The 18,046-nt window shown below is 40.7% G+C and overlaps 1 protein-coding gene across 3 annotated transcripts; it reads left to right on the forward strand.

The window, feature by feature from the left end:
• The first annotated feature begins 2,359 nt into the window (after positions 1-2,359).
• Positions 2,360-8,518, forward strand: LOC110728404. 3 transcript variants are annotated; one of them, XM_021908063.1, is made up of 7 exons: positions 2,360-2,608; positions 2,926-3,086; positions 3,790-3,890; positions 5,547-5,660; positions 6,008-6,140; positions 6,394-7,463; positions 7,572-8,518. In XM_021908063.1, the coding sequence occupies exons 5-7, from the start codon at positions 6,077-6,079 to the stop codon at positions 8,382-8,384; spliced, it is 1,947 nt and encodes a 648-aa protein (XP_021763755.1). In that variant the 5' UTR covers positions 2,360-2,608; positions 2,926-3,086; positions 3,790-3,890; positions 5,547-5,660; positions 6,008-6,076; the 3' UTR covers positions 8,385-8,518. The 3 variants fall into 3 exon arrangements, with proteins under 3 accessions (XP_021763755.1, XP_021763753.1, XP_021763756.1); XM_021908061.1 differs by having other exon boundaries at positions 2,360-3,086; XM_021908064.1 differs by lacking the exons at positions 2,360-2,608; positions 2,926-3,086; positions 3,790-3,890; positions 5,547-5,660 and having other exon boundaries at positions 5,675-6,140.
• Positions 8,519-18,046: the final 9,528 nt, after the last annotated feature.

Here is an 18,046-nt window from a genome sequence, read left to right on the forward strand (position 1 = left end):
CCTGACTTCACCAATGCAAACACACACCAAACAAAGCCCAGCTCAGCAGCTCAACAGACTGCTACAGAGCACAGGCTCACAGCAGCACACAAGCAGGATCCACCCAGCTAACCCCAAACAGCAGCAACAACAGTTACAGAGCAGAGCAAAACCAGCAAACAAATAGCAAACAGCAAGACCAGCAAGCTCAGCAAGCTATAGAATTTAGAGTTTCCTGGGTAGAAACACAGCCACACAAGCCTTAGGCTTAGAGCAGCCCCCCAGCACACTAGCAAAACAGGCCATAAAAAACTCATACAGGCACCCTGGCCTTTAATAGATGAAGCCACTTGCAATGGCTTCTCTTCTAGGAATTATCAATAAGCTGCTGGACCCTACACAGCACCTCAACACAGATAGCCTTATAGGTGACTAATGCTTGAGATTACAAGAAAAGAGCAAGTAAGAGGATTACGCACTGATGTTTTTGAAAAATACAACCGTATGGCAAAGGACAAAGCTCATATTTTTGAAGGCTTGAGGTTTGTGTACACATTGAACCAATCATGAGTGACATCTTAAATCCATCAGAGAGATTGTAATTTGATCACAAGAAATGAAATCTTGTTTGTTACCTCAACAATGTTATAATTGGAGCAAATCAAACATGCCATTTCAAAATCAGCTGAGTCCCTTCATCATTTAGATTTAGTAACAAGAATGATCTCTCAAATTAAATCATTGAGATCTTAGGGACTCTATATTGCAAAATCAGACCACGACAAAGGGACTCACTATATTGCAAAATAATCAACCACCACAACCCCAACAGGGAGTCACAAAGCATGTTATTGGCAACCAAATCAAGCACAACAAATTAGTCTAGCAAATCAAATACCAACAACAACAAACTCAGTCCATCAAATCAAATACCAACAACAAATCAAAATTCAGTCCACCAAATCAAATACCAACAGCAACCAAAATTCATTCCACTAAATAAAATACCAGCAGCCACAACAAAATTCACACACCCCCTGGCCAGCAACTAATGTTACTGGCAACCAATCAAGTACATACAAACCTCCTTCTCAATACAACCAAAAAATTGACATATAACCAGGGACTCAATTTCTTAATCCCCCAACAATTAACAATTACGGTAAAAAATAATCAATAAAGATAAGGGTTCAGAAATCGTCACCGGAGGAGGGTCAATTTTCCCCTCATTCGAAGCAGCAGCAGGGTCGGTTTTGCCCACATTCGAAGCAGCAGGCAATTGAACTCAATTTGCATCTCAAGTGAATTTACAGTAAAATATTGACAAATTATAACAATTATAGGGACAAATTTTCTGGAATAAAAGAAAATCCAAGATAGGATATATAATATGACATGATTATTGTTGGGAAAAAAAAACCTAAAAATCGATTTGTACCAAATTCACAATTCTTACCTCAATTATTGAGAAATTTTGCAACGAATCCAGCAAATTAGCGAAACAATATGTAAATTGTAGCAAATTCCATAAAATCGAATTGTTAATTGAGGTAAGGGAGAACGAAAATGGTGGAAGAGAACGAAAATGGCGTCTGTGAGAATGAAAGAGAAACGAGCGGAGGAGAGTGACAATGAAAGGGGAAATGAAGGAAGATTGAGCGAAATGGAGGAGGAGTGAGCGAAATGGTGGAGTAGAACGCGAAATGGGTGGTGTTTGAGAGTGAAAGAGGAAGTGAAGGAGGAGTGAGCGAACTGAAGGGGAAATGAAGGAGGAGAACGCGAAAAGGGTTTTTTTTTTTAAGTTGGCAACGGTTAACCGTTGCCAACTCTACCCCTTTTTTTTTTTTTAAAAAAAAAAAAAATTTAATCAATTGGCAACGGTTAACCGTTGCCATAGGGGGATATTAAAAATGGCGCTACTTAAGTTGGCAACGGTTTTCATGAACCGTTGCCATAGGGGGGTTGCCTATTTCTTTTTTTCTACTAGTGCAAAGTCCTATTATCAATCCACATGGACATGATTGGTGTGTGAAATTGAGGTTTTTTTCGTCAAACTCTGTGCCTTTTTTTCTTATTCCTTTCAATTTGTTGTAATTGGGGATTTAGATCGGATGTAGTAATAGACTAATAGCAGTATCAAATTTTATTTTAGATTGATGATTCGATGACACAAACTAACTTTGTCTGATACTTTACTTTAGAGGCATTTGAGCAACTTTAGGCATTAAAAAAAAGGTCAAAATGGCTCTTTTTTGTTCTAACTTTGATTTTACGGCTATTTTACCAATATCTATTCTTAAATAAACCTGGTCCACAATAAATTTATTGTGGACCAGAAATTGTCACGTGTGCAAGATTATATGGTCCAACAAAAAGCACAAATTTTTGCACCTCATTCATTTTCTCTCTCTTTCTCTACTTTCTCTTTCTTCTGAGCTCCTCTTACTTTCTCTCTCTTCCGAGCTCCTCTTTCTCTACTTTCTCTTTTTTCAATGCTCAAATTTCTACTTGATTTGAAGATTTTGCTTAATTTCTTCTTCAATGGCGTTAACAAGAGGCAGTGGAACATTTAGGAGGAGAAGAGGCTTTCGTTCTTCTAATGCAAATTGCAATAATCAGCCAATTCCTAGTATAATTTTGTTTCCGAGTTGATTTCTACATTTTTAAGCTGATTAATCGTTGTTTTTCTTCAATTGAAGCTATTTGCATGATTTTTTGTCTGGATTTTGTTTCGTATTTTCGATTTTATTTGGCAATTTTATCAAAAAAAAAATTTCCTGTGATTTTGTTCGTTTCTTGTGCGATTTTGCGTGTTTTGTTCGATTTTCAGTGTGAATTTGCGACTTTTGCTCATCAATTTTTTCGACTTTTTTTCATCAATTTTGTTCGATTATGTTTGATTTTGCGATTTCCTGTTTAATTTTTTTAAATTTCTCTTGCTTCGAGGTTGATAATGGAGGTCCGACGACGTTCAGCGGCGAAGATGCGGCGGAGATGGTGACGGAGCTCCGGCGGAATTTCGTGATCTTATCATTAATATGCTATAATTTGTCTGCGATCTCTGTGATTCAAGTATTTTTGTTCCAGAATCTATTATTTAGTTGAAGGTAAGTTGTTCTGCCTTTTTCTCGATTTTTGTTTTTCGATTGGCTAGGTTAAATTGCCTATTTAATTATGTTAATTGTTCATTGTTGTAAATCGATTTGTTGATTGTTGTTAATCGATTTGTTTTTCAGTTGTTTAATTCTTCTCTTGTTAGTTCTTAGCGACTGAGATTCTTATTCCTTAGTGTGATTTTGAATTTTGCCGTTTAAATTAGTGAAGCATGAAAATCTGATTATAACTTATTGTCAATGATAGTTGATAATTTCAGAGTTTTTTTTTCCAGATTTTTTTTTTATTTTTTTTTTATTTTGATCGCTCTGGCAATTGATGAATCTTTGCTCCATTTTTCTTTTGTTGATTGATGAGGACTGCATTTTGTTTCTTTACTTCTGAAATGTTTGATACTTTTTATTAGATTGATTTCAATTGTATTCAAGTGTAGATATTATTGCATTTTTGAGAATCACTGAGTTGAATTTGAGTTTTAAATTTGCTGAATTTCATTTGGTTATTTGTTTTTAAAAAAATATGGTTAGAGCTTGATGAATTAATGGGCCGAGTCTAATGCCACTTTGTTTTCTTCATTGCACCTCAGAAAGCAGTATACCATGTTTTTTTTTTTTTTTGAGGGAAAAGTAGTATACCATGTTTAATCTTGCATAAGTTGGATTTTCTAATTTTAGTAAAAAAAATATGGTCATGCAGAACATTACTTGCCAGAAGATTGATCCGTATGGAGTATTGGTGCCTTGGTTTCTCTGAGGTGAAAGACTTGATTTAGAAGGAATGGGATGTGCAGATTCAAGGTTCAACCATGTTATCAATGATATGGTTACCTCTATTTGTATATAGTTATCAATGATATAGTTTCCTTATTTTTATATATAGTAACCTTTGTGTAAAAGTCGTCAAAATTGATAAAGTTACCTTATTTTTATATATAGTGACCTAAGTGCAAGCGTCGTCAGAATTGATATTGTTACCTTATTTTTATATATAGTGACCTTTGTGTAAATGTCGTCAAAATTGATAAAGTTACCTTATTCTTATATATAGTGACCTATGTGCAAGCTTCGTCAAAATTGTTATTGTTACCTTATTTTTATATATAGTGACCTCTGTGTAAATGTCGTCAAAATTTATATAACTTGATATAATTACCTTATTTTTGTATATAGTGACCTCTAGGTAAATGGGGTCAAATTTATATAACTTGCTTTGGCACGTGAGACCTTTGGTCCACAATAAAGTTTATTGTGGACCAGGTCCACCTAAGAATTATTGTTTCACCAAATGCCACCAAGTTGTTAAAAAATTCACTGAGCGTCATTAATAACTAACGGCACGTTAACTCCGTTAGTCATTAGGGTTTAATCATGACACATGTCATAATACGATTGGTTCAATTTAAAAAAAAAATCTTAAAAAAAGAAAAAGTTTAATTTTTTTAAAATTCCTAACCCTATCCCAGCCCCACCACCACCACCACCACTACCGCTGCCGGCAACCCAACCCTAGCCGCCGGTACTCCCTGCCCCACCTTCACCGTCGAAACCAGCCCAACCACCACCTCTAAAACCAGCGACTTAGCACCTTCTACTTTTCCCCTCACGAAAAAACACCCAGCGTTTTCCGACCACCGCGCAAAACCACTCCTCCTATCTTCCACCCTTGAAACGACGAAGTCAACCATAGAAATCAACCATTTTGGATTTCCATGGTTGATTTCGGCCGTTTGAGGGTGAAGGGTTTCCATGGTCGGGTTTTATTCTGGGTTTCCATGGTCGATTTCGGTGGCTACGGTGATGCGTCGTGTTGGTGCGTCAGGTGGTTGCGGGGGCTGGGGTGGGGATCATGGCAGGGGTCGTCCGGCAGGCAAAGTTCTATGGGTCGTCGTCTAGGTGCTGGAGTCGGGCAGGTGAAGTTCTGGGCATTGCGTGAGACAGTTGCGGGGGCTGGGGTGGTTTTTCGAGAGGAGGAAAGGGGGATTAAGTGGATTGGAGTCGGCGGTTCTGGTGGGGTCACGGGGTTCCAGAGGGAGGTCAAGGGGTTCCGACGGGAGGTTAGGGGGTTCCAGCAGGAGGTCAAGGAGTTCTGGTGGTTGGCTTTGGCAGGTGGTTACAGTGGTGGGGCTAGGTTGGATTAGGATTTAGAGTTTTTTTTTTTAATTTTTAATTTTATTTATTTATTTTTTTAAAACAAATAGCTGACTGACACGTGTCCACATGTGTCATGATTAAACCCTAATGACTAACGGAGTTAACGACCCTTAGTCATTAATGGCACTCGGTAAATTTTTTTAAAACTTTATGACATTTGGTGAATTTTGAAAGCCTTAATGACATTTGGTGAATTATTAAAGTGCTAAGTGTCATTTGGTGATATAGTCGTAGTTTTAATTAACGATGTTACCTGTAGTATTACAATTTTACCTTTAATTAACGAGTTTTGTTTCTCAATAGGGCGGCCCCATCAATAACTGAAAGCCCCAAGTACAATTTGAGAGGAAGGAGGAGAGAGAGGAGACAACCGTCGTAAATCCGCCGTCACAGTAGAGCAGTGAATGTCTGAATCCGGTAAGCTTATTAGTTCCTCTGTTATACTCCCTCCGTCCCTTATATTTTGCTCCATAGTGTAATGTTACTTTATTAAGTTTTGGTTGGAAAAAAGTGATGAGAGAGAAAAATGGTGGGGTTAATTGGGTGGTTGTGAGAGTAGAAATATGGACTCATATGTCCAAAAATAGAATGGGACAAAATTAAGGAGACACCCTAAAAGGAAATTGGGGCAAAAATTAAGGGACAGGGAGTATATACTTGTTCCACTTTCAATTTCATTATCCTAGGGTTTCCACCTTTTCGTCAGATTAATTAAGATTTTTCTGGGAATTGATTTTTTTGGTTTGTTGTTTTATTTGTGATAGTGTTCAATTGAGGAATTGGACCCCCGATTTTTTTTTTTTTGGATTACATAAAGTTTCTATGTTGAAGACATGGCTACTGTAATTTCTGGAAAGAGAACAGTAAATCCATCAACGCCGCTTGAACTTCAATTTGGTAAGGTCAATTATACTTGTAATATTTCAAAATTCTAGGGTTTTCACCGTTTTTCTCATGAGATTTGCAAATTATCTTCACGCACTGTGTAATTACTAAATAATCACATACATCTGCCATATTATTATTTCCCTTTTACTTAAATGATGAATTTTTTTTTACATAGAAAATTTAAATTCCGAAATATTTTGCAAAATTTATTCACCGCAGTGTTGTTTATTTTAATTTTAATTTTGGGCACGGGATGTTGTAGGTGGAGCTTTTACCCTAGATGTTTCTGATGACGATGAGTTGGATGAAATAATAGAATCCCAAAAGTCTCCCTCAGAAGAACAACTAAAGAAAGAGAGAATGCGGAATTCAATAGAGTCGATAGCGGATGATAATAGTGTTTGGCAACATCCTAAGCATACTAGATCTGAACCAGTGATTGAGGTTCTTTCTGTGAGGCTCCGCAACCATAACCAAACCGACTACACTTCAGAATCATGGGAGCTCTATGGTACTATTTATGTCCATGATTCTATGGGCCGTGTGGGTATAGGCAGTAATCGTGTTGTATTATTTGAACGAGAGGAGGAAATTGATGACCCGGAGATCATCCCTTTAACTGGCGGTGCTTTAAGCCTATTTGGGCCTAATCGTGTGATGTCAATGGATAAACCAGTTATTGGCATACATCTTTCAGACAAGGTTACAGGCGATACCCTCATTTTTAACTATGCTCCTTTGCTCATGACTACTGATACACCTCAACTACATCATCAGTTCGAACAATTCCACAAAATTACTGTTCCCGGTGCTCCCTGTAGTGCTGAGGTGGAGTACCTTGCACTTACATTTGCTGTTTATGCCCATGTTGAGGTCCAACTCTTAAAACAAGTTGCGGGAAGTGTGATCTATGAAGAAGACGAACAAGATCTTGATATTTATGGCACAATTTCTGCTGCATATAATCTTTATGATTCCGAACACAAGATTAATTGCTTTACTCTTTTTGATATCAACAAGGATTCAGATAAGACTGAAAAGGTGAACCTTATATATCCTACTAATGGAATCACCCTGTCCAGATCCGTGGTTGCTGTGCCCTCATATTCACTTCTCACAATTCAATTAAAATTATGGGATCGTGCTAAGAACGAGTTAATTGTAGAGGGCAGCTATGACTTTCTAACTTCTAACTATTCAAGGGATAAGATCATTGTTGGTCGAAATTGTGTGAATGCTAAAGTGACTATTATTTGGAGGGAACCATTTCTTCTAGATGAGCCATGTGTCAAATCTCATGGATATCTGAACAGGAGACGCTTCCATTTGCTGGTATGTGTTCGTGTGTTTTGTTTTGTCCTAGTTGGCTTTTCCTTTATCTATTTTAGCTAGTCTTGAATGTAATTTTTTAACGCTGACTTTAGTCACTTTTATGTTCAGCCCAACGCACCAAATATCTCAGTATATCCTGTAGTAGAGGTGTTTTCTGTTTTTATAGGTCGCCAAAATGATGAGCAGTTGAGTCTCTATGGCATGGTTAACTTTGACGGCACCTTTGGTCTACTTAATCTCTTTGAAAGAGACAAGACTGATCCCTTTATTTTGTCCTCTGGCTGCAATTTCTTACCTCTGAAAGGTCCCAAAAAAGCTCTAGTACCAGCGGATAGTTTTTTTGTGTCAGTAGACCTCCAGGATGTTGAAGGTCGTGTGTCGATCAAAGGGATAGCTCGACCAAAGCATATACCTTGTGATCCTTTGTATCATTGGGAAGATTGCCTGCTGTGTTCTGTTATTGGGCATGGACAAAAGAATAGCTTTGCGGCTATTCATTACACAGTCTTCTCTCATGCACTGAAGGCTACGCTAAAAATCCGTTTCCTTTTCAATGGTGAACAGTCTGTTGATGCTCATTGCAAAATTTATGGGAATCTTGTTGCTTGCTACAGTAAATATGGGAGTAGAACGCCTTATGAGAAATTATATCATCGGATTTTGCTTTTTGAGAGGCCCGAAGACAATTCGTTAGAAGTACCATGTAAGGAATTTGACATGGAGCTTTCAAGACCTGTGGTTGCTGTTCCCATAGATTCGTCTTTGCGTATTGCTGTAAATTTAAGTTGTCAATCAAGTGGTTTTACTCAACTGTTAAGGGGCACAAGGGAATTTCAAGTTGTTAATGGTGTTGGTAATAGTGTGACCATTGAAGGAGATCAAATTGGCATCAATATCACTGTTGAATGGAGTCAAGCATGAGCTGGTGTACTTAATTTGTTCATAGCGCAGCTGTTCTTTTTCTTTCATCTTGGGACTTTACATTGTACAGCTAAGGGTATTATACTGTATTTACTAATTTTTATACGTATGAATTTCCCAGCTGCTGCATTCAATTTAGATTTAAAAGTTAAAAACAACGGATTTTTCACCAAATACCATTGAGTTATTGCATAATTCACCAAATACCATAAGAAACTTTCTAATACACCAAATACCACTCAGTTAATGTACATTAACACAAAATGCCATTTTTGGTAACTGCCGTTAGTCTGCCGTTAACTCCGTTAGTAATTAAGGTTAACTGTGCCACGTGGCTGTCACTTATTGACTCTTATTAATATTATCTAATTAATTACTTAAATAAAGAATTAAAAAAAAAAAAAAAAAACAACCACCACCTCTTCTCTCCACCAACCCCGACACCCCTTCCCCCACCAGCCTAGCTCCCCCTCCCCGTCGTCGGCCTTGCCCAGCCTCCTCCCTCACCGGCCCTCCGGAGCTCCCCCTACCCCTGTCGTCTCTCCTTCCCGTCCTCCTCCCAAACCACCATCCTCTAAATGCACTTCAATTCTCTCAACCCATCTTCCCAAAAATCAATCTGCATCTCCCGCCGGCCGGAATCCAACCAAAACCCCCCGCCGGCGCTCCTCACCTTACCCTGAATCGCCGTGCCCGCATCTCCCACGAAAACCCTCCCCTAACCACCGCCCAGCTTCAAACTCACTCCTCTCACCTCCAATCACCAACTCACCAATTCCAAATCCTCCTCACTGCATTTCTACACTGGAAGCCACAAATCGCAACAGCCTCGCCTCCTTACTCGCCGCTTTTAACCCACCCCTGTCCCTTGAATTCTCTCGATGAATTCATGTATTAATTTCAAAAAACTCCAATTACAAACAATTAAGAGAAGGAGCAACCTGAGTGGAGAGCGTGGAGAGTGCTTCAACGGGAAATTTTAAACAGCAATGGAAGAGGTACCATGCGTAGTGGTCGCTGGCAATGGAAGATCGAGGTAGCAATGGTCGTAGTGCCCGCATTTCGCGGCCGGTTTCGTGAGGGGTGGTACTTTCAGCAAGTTAGGCGGCAGTTTTGTGGCGGTTTCATGGTTGTTTCGTGGTGGTTTCATGGTTGTGGTTTTCGGATAAGGTGTTGGCTGGGGTCGGGGTTGTCGCCGACCAGCTGGGAAGTGGCTTGGGTCGGGATTGTCGCCAGCAGGGGTGGCGGTGGCTTGTATTGGTGGTGTTTAATTTTTATTTTATTTTTTAAAATAATTTTTCTAAAGTTAATTAATTAAATAAATAATATTAATTAGAACCAATTATAAGCTGCCACGTGGCACAATTAACGTTAATGACTAACTGAGTTAACGGAAATGGCATGTGGTGAAATTTATGTTAAACTCAGTGGTATACTGGTATTTGGTGTATTAGAAAGTTTCTTGTGGTATATGGTGAATCACGCAATAACTCAGTGGTATTTGGTGAAAAATCCGTAAAAACAATTTTTGGATAGCTAACTGTTGGCAAGGATGATTCTATTTTTGCAGTCAAGAATGGTTGACGGTAAACTTTAATTACGCACGACATAGCTTAGATAACCATTTTGAGACCCGTTGGGAATCTCAATATCACATTAAGGTGGATGATACTTCCTTTTTTCTATTTACTTGATTAACATTTTTAAAATGAAATAAAGGTTATATTATTTGTTTCATAGTCCCATACTATATATGGTAAGCTATTAATAGACAAATTCTCTAAGTTATCCTTATAAAGTATATGTAAAGATAACGGGTACATACCCGTGCTGTATGCGCCTCATATAACGTCGGGTATTTTGGTCATTATCTGTGAAATTTTAAATTTCAATGGTATATTTTTTGTACCGTTAGAAACATATATATAGTATCATTAGAGTCTTAATGATACTATCAGATACATCATTAATATCAATAAAATTTACCATGTCCATGAAACTCTATTAGTACTACTAGAAAAATGTAACTTTCAGTGGGACTAATGTGATATGTAATAGTACCATTAAGACTTTAATAGTACCTATGTATCACTACAAGAAAACAGCTGGATTCCTACGGAATTTTTCTCTCGGTAACATCGGAAAATCCGTCGAAAAACGGCGTTCCGACGGAATTCCGCCGGAATCAGTCTGTCGCAATACCTTTTATCGGAAATTCGACCTATTCCGGCGGAATTTCCGTCGGAAGACTAGTTTCCGACGGATATAATCCTGTCGGCGCTGTTTTTGACTTTAATTGAAATTCCGTCGCAATTTTCCGTCGGGGTTGGAGAGGTTTCCGACAGAAAATTCCGTCGGAAGAGGTATATTCCGACGGAATATTCTGTCGAAAAAATCAATAAAAAAATTAAAAAAAAAAAACAAAAGCAGACCCACCCATCCTGTCCAAACCTCCACCACCCCTGACTAGACCCCACCCTACCCCACCATGTCGAGCCACCACCACCCCACCCACCTTGTCTTGTCCAAACCTCCACCACCCCACCCACCCACCCCTGACCAGACCACTACCACCCACCCACCCAGAAAAACGAAAAAAAAAAAACCAAATCGAAAAAAAAAAACCGAAACAATAACAATTACAAAAATCCGAAACACAAATTCCCACAAAATCAAGATCTAAACTAAGATCTAATAAATTTACTGATCTGAATTTCAATAAATAAAAAATAAAAAATAAAAAAAAACGAAGATCTAAATAAAACAAAAAAAAATTCACTATTATCATTACAAAGATCTAATAAATTTATAAATTACAATTACAAAAATAATTAACTAGAATCATAAATGTTCAAAAACAAAACAAGATCTACAATTTAACCTTAACTAAAGGGATTTGTTAAACATCGCCCGCAAATTACTATATAAAGCCCACAAATATAACTTGTTTTGACTCTCTTGCCCTTTTCATTCTAAAAAAAAAAAACACTCTCTACTTCTCTCTAAAAAAAATCAGAAAATCTACCTCTCTTAAAAAAATTAATTACGACAATGTCGCGGCGGCAAGGGAAAGAGGTGGCGGCGGCGACGGCGGAGGAAAGGCGGCGACCTGGTGGCAAGGTAATTTTTTAATTATTTTTTTTTAAAAAAAAAAAAAAATAAAAGAAGACGGTGGCGCGTGCGGTGGCGTCAGCTCCGGCCACCAAAGCCGGTGGGGTGGCGTCTGGCTTGGAAGCCCAGCCAACGGCGCAGGCGTCCAAACCAGAAGCCAGCCCATTGGCTGTGGCGTCCAGATCTGGCGCCTGTGCCAGTGGGTGGGCTTCTGGTTTGGACGCCTGCCCACTGGCTATGGCTGCCGGACGCCACCCCTTTAATTTTTTTTTTTTTTTTTTTTTTTTTTTGTTTTTTTTTTTGTTTTTGTTTTTTCTAATTTTTTTTTGGTTTTTTTTTTTATTTTGCAAAATCAGAAATTTAGTTTTATGTTTAATTTTTAATAAATCGTGTATTTTTTTTTAGTTTTGCAAAATTAGGAATTTGGTTTTGCAAAATCAGAAATTTGGTTTTTTTTAATAAATCGTGTATACTTTTTTTTTATAAAATCAGTTTTTTTTTTTTTTTTTTGTGGTTAAATTTTTTTTTTTTTATGTTTGATGTTTAGGGTTTAGGGTTTAGGGTTTAGGGTTGGGTAGTATGTGGTAATTGATGTAGTATGTGGTAATTGTTTGTGTTAATGTGTAATTGTTTTTTTTATTTAAAATGTGTAATACATTAGGGTATTATATGTGTATTTGTGTATGTGTAATATATTTGTTTTTTATTTTTTATGGTTAGTTATTTGAAATAATTTTTATTTTTATTTTTTATGGTTAGTTATTATGTGTGTATTTGTGTATGCCGTATAATATTTTTCTGTGTTTAGTTAGTTGAAATAATTTGAAATTTTTGTTTTGTGTCCTAATTAGTTGAAATAATTTGAAATTTTTGTTTTGTGTCCTAATTAGTTGAAATAATTTGTTAAATTTTTTGTAGAATTCACTGGGTCGTCATGGTGCGGGGAAGAATGTAGAGCTTCTTAGTAGAACCTATTCAGTGGAGAGGTCGGGGCATAGACATGTTAGATCCCGAGGTATTTCGGCCTCGGCTCGTAGAGAACGGATCCACCGGCGGGATGAGGATGACGATGACGATGATGATGATGATGCTGAGGAGGGTGACCAGGAGGAGGAGCAGGAGGAGGGCGCATATGAGGATGAGGATGTGGACGATGGGAGTGGACCGTATGATGATTACGGTCCATTCAGTCAGAGGGTTGATGACATGTACGAGGCACATATGGTGGAGGTGCGTAAGGGTAGGGGTGGTAGGTTTGTTAGTAGATCTGGCACCTCATCTACGTCCACTGTATCTGGGGCAAGTAGGAAACGGTCGAGGGCCGTTAATGATTCTTGGGTTGTTAGGAGTGAATTGCCCGGTGGGCCTGTTGACGGGAGTGTGATTCCTAGCTTTCTAGGACACATAGCTGCCCGTATTTGGGAGGACCAGGAGAGGCCTTCAGTTACGGGGTTGTTGAAATGTCATACCCGGGAAAAGACTTGTAGCTTTTTGCGTACATGGGCTGAGGCTTGGCCGGCGGAGAGCGAGATGTTCGAGCGACTGGAGGGCACTGGGGTGAATCACGTTCCTGCCATCATGCACGATAAGATTGACAGTACGCTGATCACGGCTTTCGTTGAGCGATGGCAGCCGGATACAAACTCTTTCCACCTTCCGTTCGGTGAGATGACGATCATGTTACATGACGTCGAGGCCATTCTGGGGATTCGTGTTGAGGGTAAACGACTTGGTGCTGTGGCTGATGCGGATCAGGCAGATTTGCTGGCGGAGTTGTTGGCGGTGGACAGGGCTGCACTGTACACCGAGGCGCTGGGTGTTTGGGAACACGGCGGTGTGAAGATCGTATCCGTGTTGCAGCGGTGTTTGTACCCCAGCGCACGTAGGACGCACGACGCACAGCTTAGTGCTTATGTTTTTCTACTCCTCGGATGTACCTTGTTTCCGGATAAGAGCGGCGGAAACAAGCTCAGGCCACGCGACATAGTAGAGGCGTCTGACCCCGACAGTGTAGGCCAGTTTTCCTGGGGATCGGCTACGTTGGCGTATTTGTATCGCCAACTAGGATTTGCGAGTCGGGCGGACGCGGCAGGTGTCACTGGGTGTCTGACTCTATTGCAGACATGGATATACGAGTACTTTCCTACATTGCGACCACATCGTGACCCGGTTCCAATTGATGAGGGGATGCCGCGTGCATGTGCATGGAGTCCGCGCTCGGAGAAGAAGTCCGTTGACCGCCTCCGATCGATACGGTTATTGCTTGACAGGCTGTCCCCCTTAGAGGTAACGTCTATCAATTGTTTCTACATTTTATTATTTGCACATATTATATTCATGTTATTAAATTTTAAAACTATGTGCAGGTGAACTGGATGCCTTTCGGCCCGCACCCTAGTGTTAGGGTACCCAGGACCCTGTACACGGGACTCATTCAGTACCGTGAGATCGTCGAGGCGTACATGCCCCAGCGTTGTCTTCGCCAGCTTGGATTTGTCCAAGTTGTCCCTCCTCCCCCGGCATGGCCGATGAAGGCGGTCCGACCTGCGTCGTCGAGGGACTACGTCGTGCGATGGCCAGATATCATGACTGCGACGTGGGACTAGTTTCCGATGGTGGCCCGCTTATGGACTGCGGAGTTGCAGCGGGCGCCGTCTGGGCTTCCTCCCATGTGTGACCAGTACTACATGGAATGGTTCAACCGGTATTCGCACCCGAGATTGATCGCAGATCTCGACCACAGCGATGATGATTGTTTGCCACCGCCTACTGCCACGGAAGCTGTATGTCTCGTAAAATATTTATCGTTCTTTTTTTAATTAAGTTTTATATGTTGTTATTGTATTTCATCTTTTATTTTTTGTTGTATGCAGTGGATGGGAAAGATAATGCAGGACGTACAGAAACTCTCTCTGGAGAAGGACAGCATGAGTGCAACAGTGAGAGCTACTGTTGATAGTCTGGAGCAGACCCTTGCGCATTGGGAGTCGGCGTCGAGGAGGGATTACTGATGGTTTTGATCGTTTTAATTTATTAAATTGAACATTATGTTTTAAGTTTGTAACGTTTTAATTTATTAAATTGAACATTATGTTTCAACTTTGACATCTTATCATTGCTGTTTTTCAACTTTGACATATTATCATTTTAGTTTTTACCGTTCGTGGATCCGCACAACTTACCCATGCAACATATAGAATGCAGTAAGAAATACAATATATTAAATTAATGTTCTCATTAAAAGAGCAACGTACAAATAAGGTTACATAGGAATAATGTAAACATGAAAAACTAAACTAAAATGCAGCTAGGGTGTTCCATTCGTGGATCCGGTCATGATATAGCGCATCCCAACCCTCAACACTCGCTGTGCGAATGGTGTACCACCGAGGTATAATCGGTGGAACTGGAAAATCGGATGACATGTCTAGTCGGATGAAATGTCTGTATGACGACCCAAGAAACGCAATAGCTACCTCTCTGACCGGTCTGGTGACAGTCTCACGCGAACGCCAAGGGAGAACCGTGGTACAAGGATAATAAGCTTGACTATGCAATCCCAGCCCGAAATGCATGACTGCGCACTTGTAAATGTTTGCAACGGCAAACAGATCTAGGGGCGCGTCAAAATAATGATTTTGACCGCAAGGTCCACCTCCCCACCAGATACGCCGCAGAGCGCCATCCAAGTCATCCTGGTACACTTGACGATAAACGTTTCGGTTAGAGGCAATTTCGCTGTACATCAACTGACGCACCAAACCGTAGTTGTCTTCGCCCATTTGAAAAACATCAGCCACGACCCGGAATCCGCAGTTACCATCTCCGACTACATCATTCCACCCTTCTAAGTACGGCATGATGATCGCAGGTATCCTGTCCTTGTACGGAAACTGATCAACGTCGTTTCTTCCTATTCACCATATAATTAGACACAGTTAAGAAGGCAGGAGTAACCGTATAAACAATGTGCAATGTAAAAAAACCAAAACGTACCAGTCCTCAGGGGCATATTCACAGACGAGTGTGATTCAGTACGACCAGATGACAATGTCCGACCACGACCACGACCACGACCAAGACCACGAATATACTCAAACGCACTCCTGTTCCGCCGTTGCCGACCTCGAGGACGGTCAACTCCTTCGGGTTCCTCAAAATCTATGGTAGACGTGTGGAACATGTCATGAAGTACGTGAGTAGCGTCACGAATAATAGAAGGATGGCTGGAGGACACTCGGTCGTACATCGCCCGAAACTGCTCCAACTCCTCCTGTTCACGGTCGGCCACCCGAGTATCTGCATGCTCACCAATAACGAGCGTCCGCCAGAATGAATGAACCTGATCAACATGTAACGACGCCCTTTCTTCTGTAATAACGCGGTGAATGGTGCATGCGCAAGGTAATCCATGAGTTGCTGAAATAGCACACCCGCACCGAGCATACACTTTGTCAGCCAAGTCCCTCATCCTGTTCAGCTCAGCGAGAATCAACCTCAAGCAGTAGTGCGACACACGACCATGGAGAATCTTAAATATGAAATGGCTAAACATCGTTCCATGTCGTCGTCTGGAGTCCTCTACAGAGTTCCTGATGCCGTTCTTCTGAGTTTCAATTGACTTGTTAAGTCTATCGAACAGTGTATCCAAAGCAGCGGTCGATGAATCAATCCAGTCCTTGGTAGCTCTATGAGCGCTCTCAACTCTACATGTTGTAGTGTTCCCGTAATGAAGTACCTGGTTTGTCCAATATTTGACAAACTTTTCCCTGTGAGGGACCCATTGCTGCATCACATAGTCCACCAGTGCCGGACACCACTGGTACGAATCCCTGAAGTTAGCCAATTCTCGCTCGTACGCTTCCTCTGTGTAGCCTGTAGGATCTTCCGCCACTTACCGTTCACCAATCTCTCTGCCATTTCCAAATTCTTGTTGAAAAGGTTGTAGGCTTTCACTTTCACGCAGTTGTTGATGTGCCATGTGCACAATAAGTGATTCGATTCTGGAAACAGCTCTGCTATGGGGGCAAAGAGACCTCCCTCACAGTCGCTGACGATGGCTGCTGGATGAACATTAGGCCCGATGTAGTTTCTCAGCTTCTCCAAGACCCAATAATAACTTGGAGCCGTCTCATCCTTGATGATTGCATGACCAATCAGAAAGTTCTGGTTCGTTGGAGTCATCCCCATGATCTCAACCAGTGGGAACTTGTACTTGTTTGTCTTGTACGTTGAGTCGATCAAAATCACAAATGGCCAAGACTTGATCATATCAGCACAATCAGGATGCACAAGGAAAAGATGAGTCACCTCCGCTTTATCTTCATCAGAATCAAACCAGAACTGGTAACCACGTGATTGTGCCTGGTGTAGCAGCTGCTGTATAGGGTTCCTTCCCTCTGACCGTTCAAACCTGAGTTGCTGTCTGACGTTGTAGATGTGTCTTCGGTTTGGATGCTCTTCTGGAAATTTCTCTAACACAGATGCTAATATTTTAGCAGGCTTGACTTGAGCATCACTCATTTCTTTCACAACCAGTTTCGCAGCAGGACTTAAGCCGCTCAGCTGTCGATGACCCTCTTCATATACTATCATCTCATGGTTGTGATACCCCCATTTAGAGTAACCAATCACTTCCCAACCGTCACGACTCCGTAGTTGTCGCACCTTTACTCTGAACTCACACCCACAGCCTTTCCGCTTTGTATCAAACCGAGTGGCTGTACGAAAATCTCTTTCTTCTCTTTTGCGATAACGGTCACATCTCAAAATGCGATCCATTCTACCATCCCGTTGAGATTTGTGAGTTACTACTACCAAGCAAAATCCAGCTGCAATTGCAACTTGTTTTGCCCAATCAACCGCTTGTTGAGCTTCTTCGAATGGACCATCATGTCCAAATATCCCACTGTAATCATTTCCGTCTCCACCATAATTCTGCATGAATTATATATTATAATAAATACATTTAACGCATAATACATTTAATTTCTATATTTACACATAATTAACACAAAAAACAAAACATAATTAATTTTCGAATTTTCGAATTTTCAAAATTAATTTTAAAAAAAGCCATTTTGAAATTTTTAAAAAACTCATTTTCTATTTTTTTTTAAAAAAAAAATAAAAATTAGGCTCAACAACAAAATCAAAGAAGTAAAAAAAAAAAAAAAAAAAAGGAAAAAAAAAATAAATAAGGGTGGCGTCTGCCAGGGCCGCCACAGCCACTGGACTGGCGCCTGGCAGGGCCGCCGCAGCCAGCAGACTGGCGTCCTGGCCAGGCGCCAGCCTGGTGGTTGAGGCGTCTGGGCTGGACGCCGGTCCGGTGGTTCTGGCGTCTGGCTTGGACGTCCGTGCTACGGTTTGGCCGTCCACCCTAGGCGCCGGAGCCACCCTACGGTAAACCGGGAATTTTAACGGTGACTTACCTCGTTTTCCGACGACGACGACGTACCTCCGGCGTCCCCCACAACTCCGGCCTGCCCTCCGGTCTCCCTCGGCGAGTTAGTACGGCTCCACATTTTTTAAATCGAGATTTGTTCAATTTT

The sequence above is a fragment of the Chenopodium quinoa genome, unplaced genomic scaffold, assembly GCF_001683475.1.
Source record: "Chenopodium quinoa cultivar QQ74 unplaced genomic scaffold, ASM168347v1, whole genome shotgun sequence".
NCBI classification, from domain to species: Eukaryota; Viridiplantae; Streptophyta; class Magnoliopsida; order Caryophyllales; family Amaranthaceae; genus Chenopodium; species Chenopodium quinoa.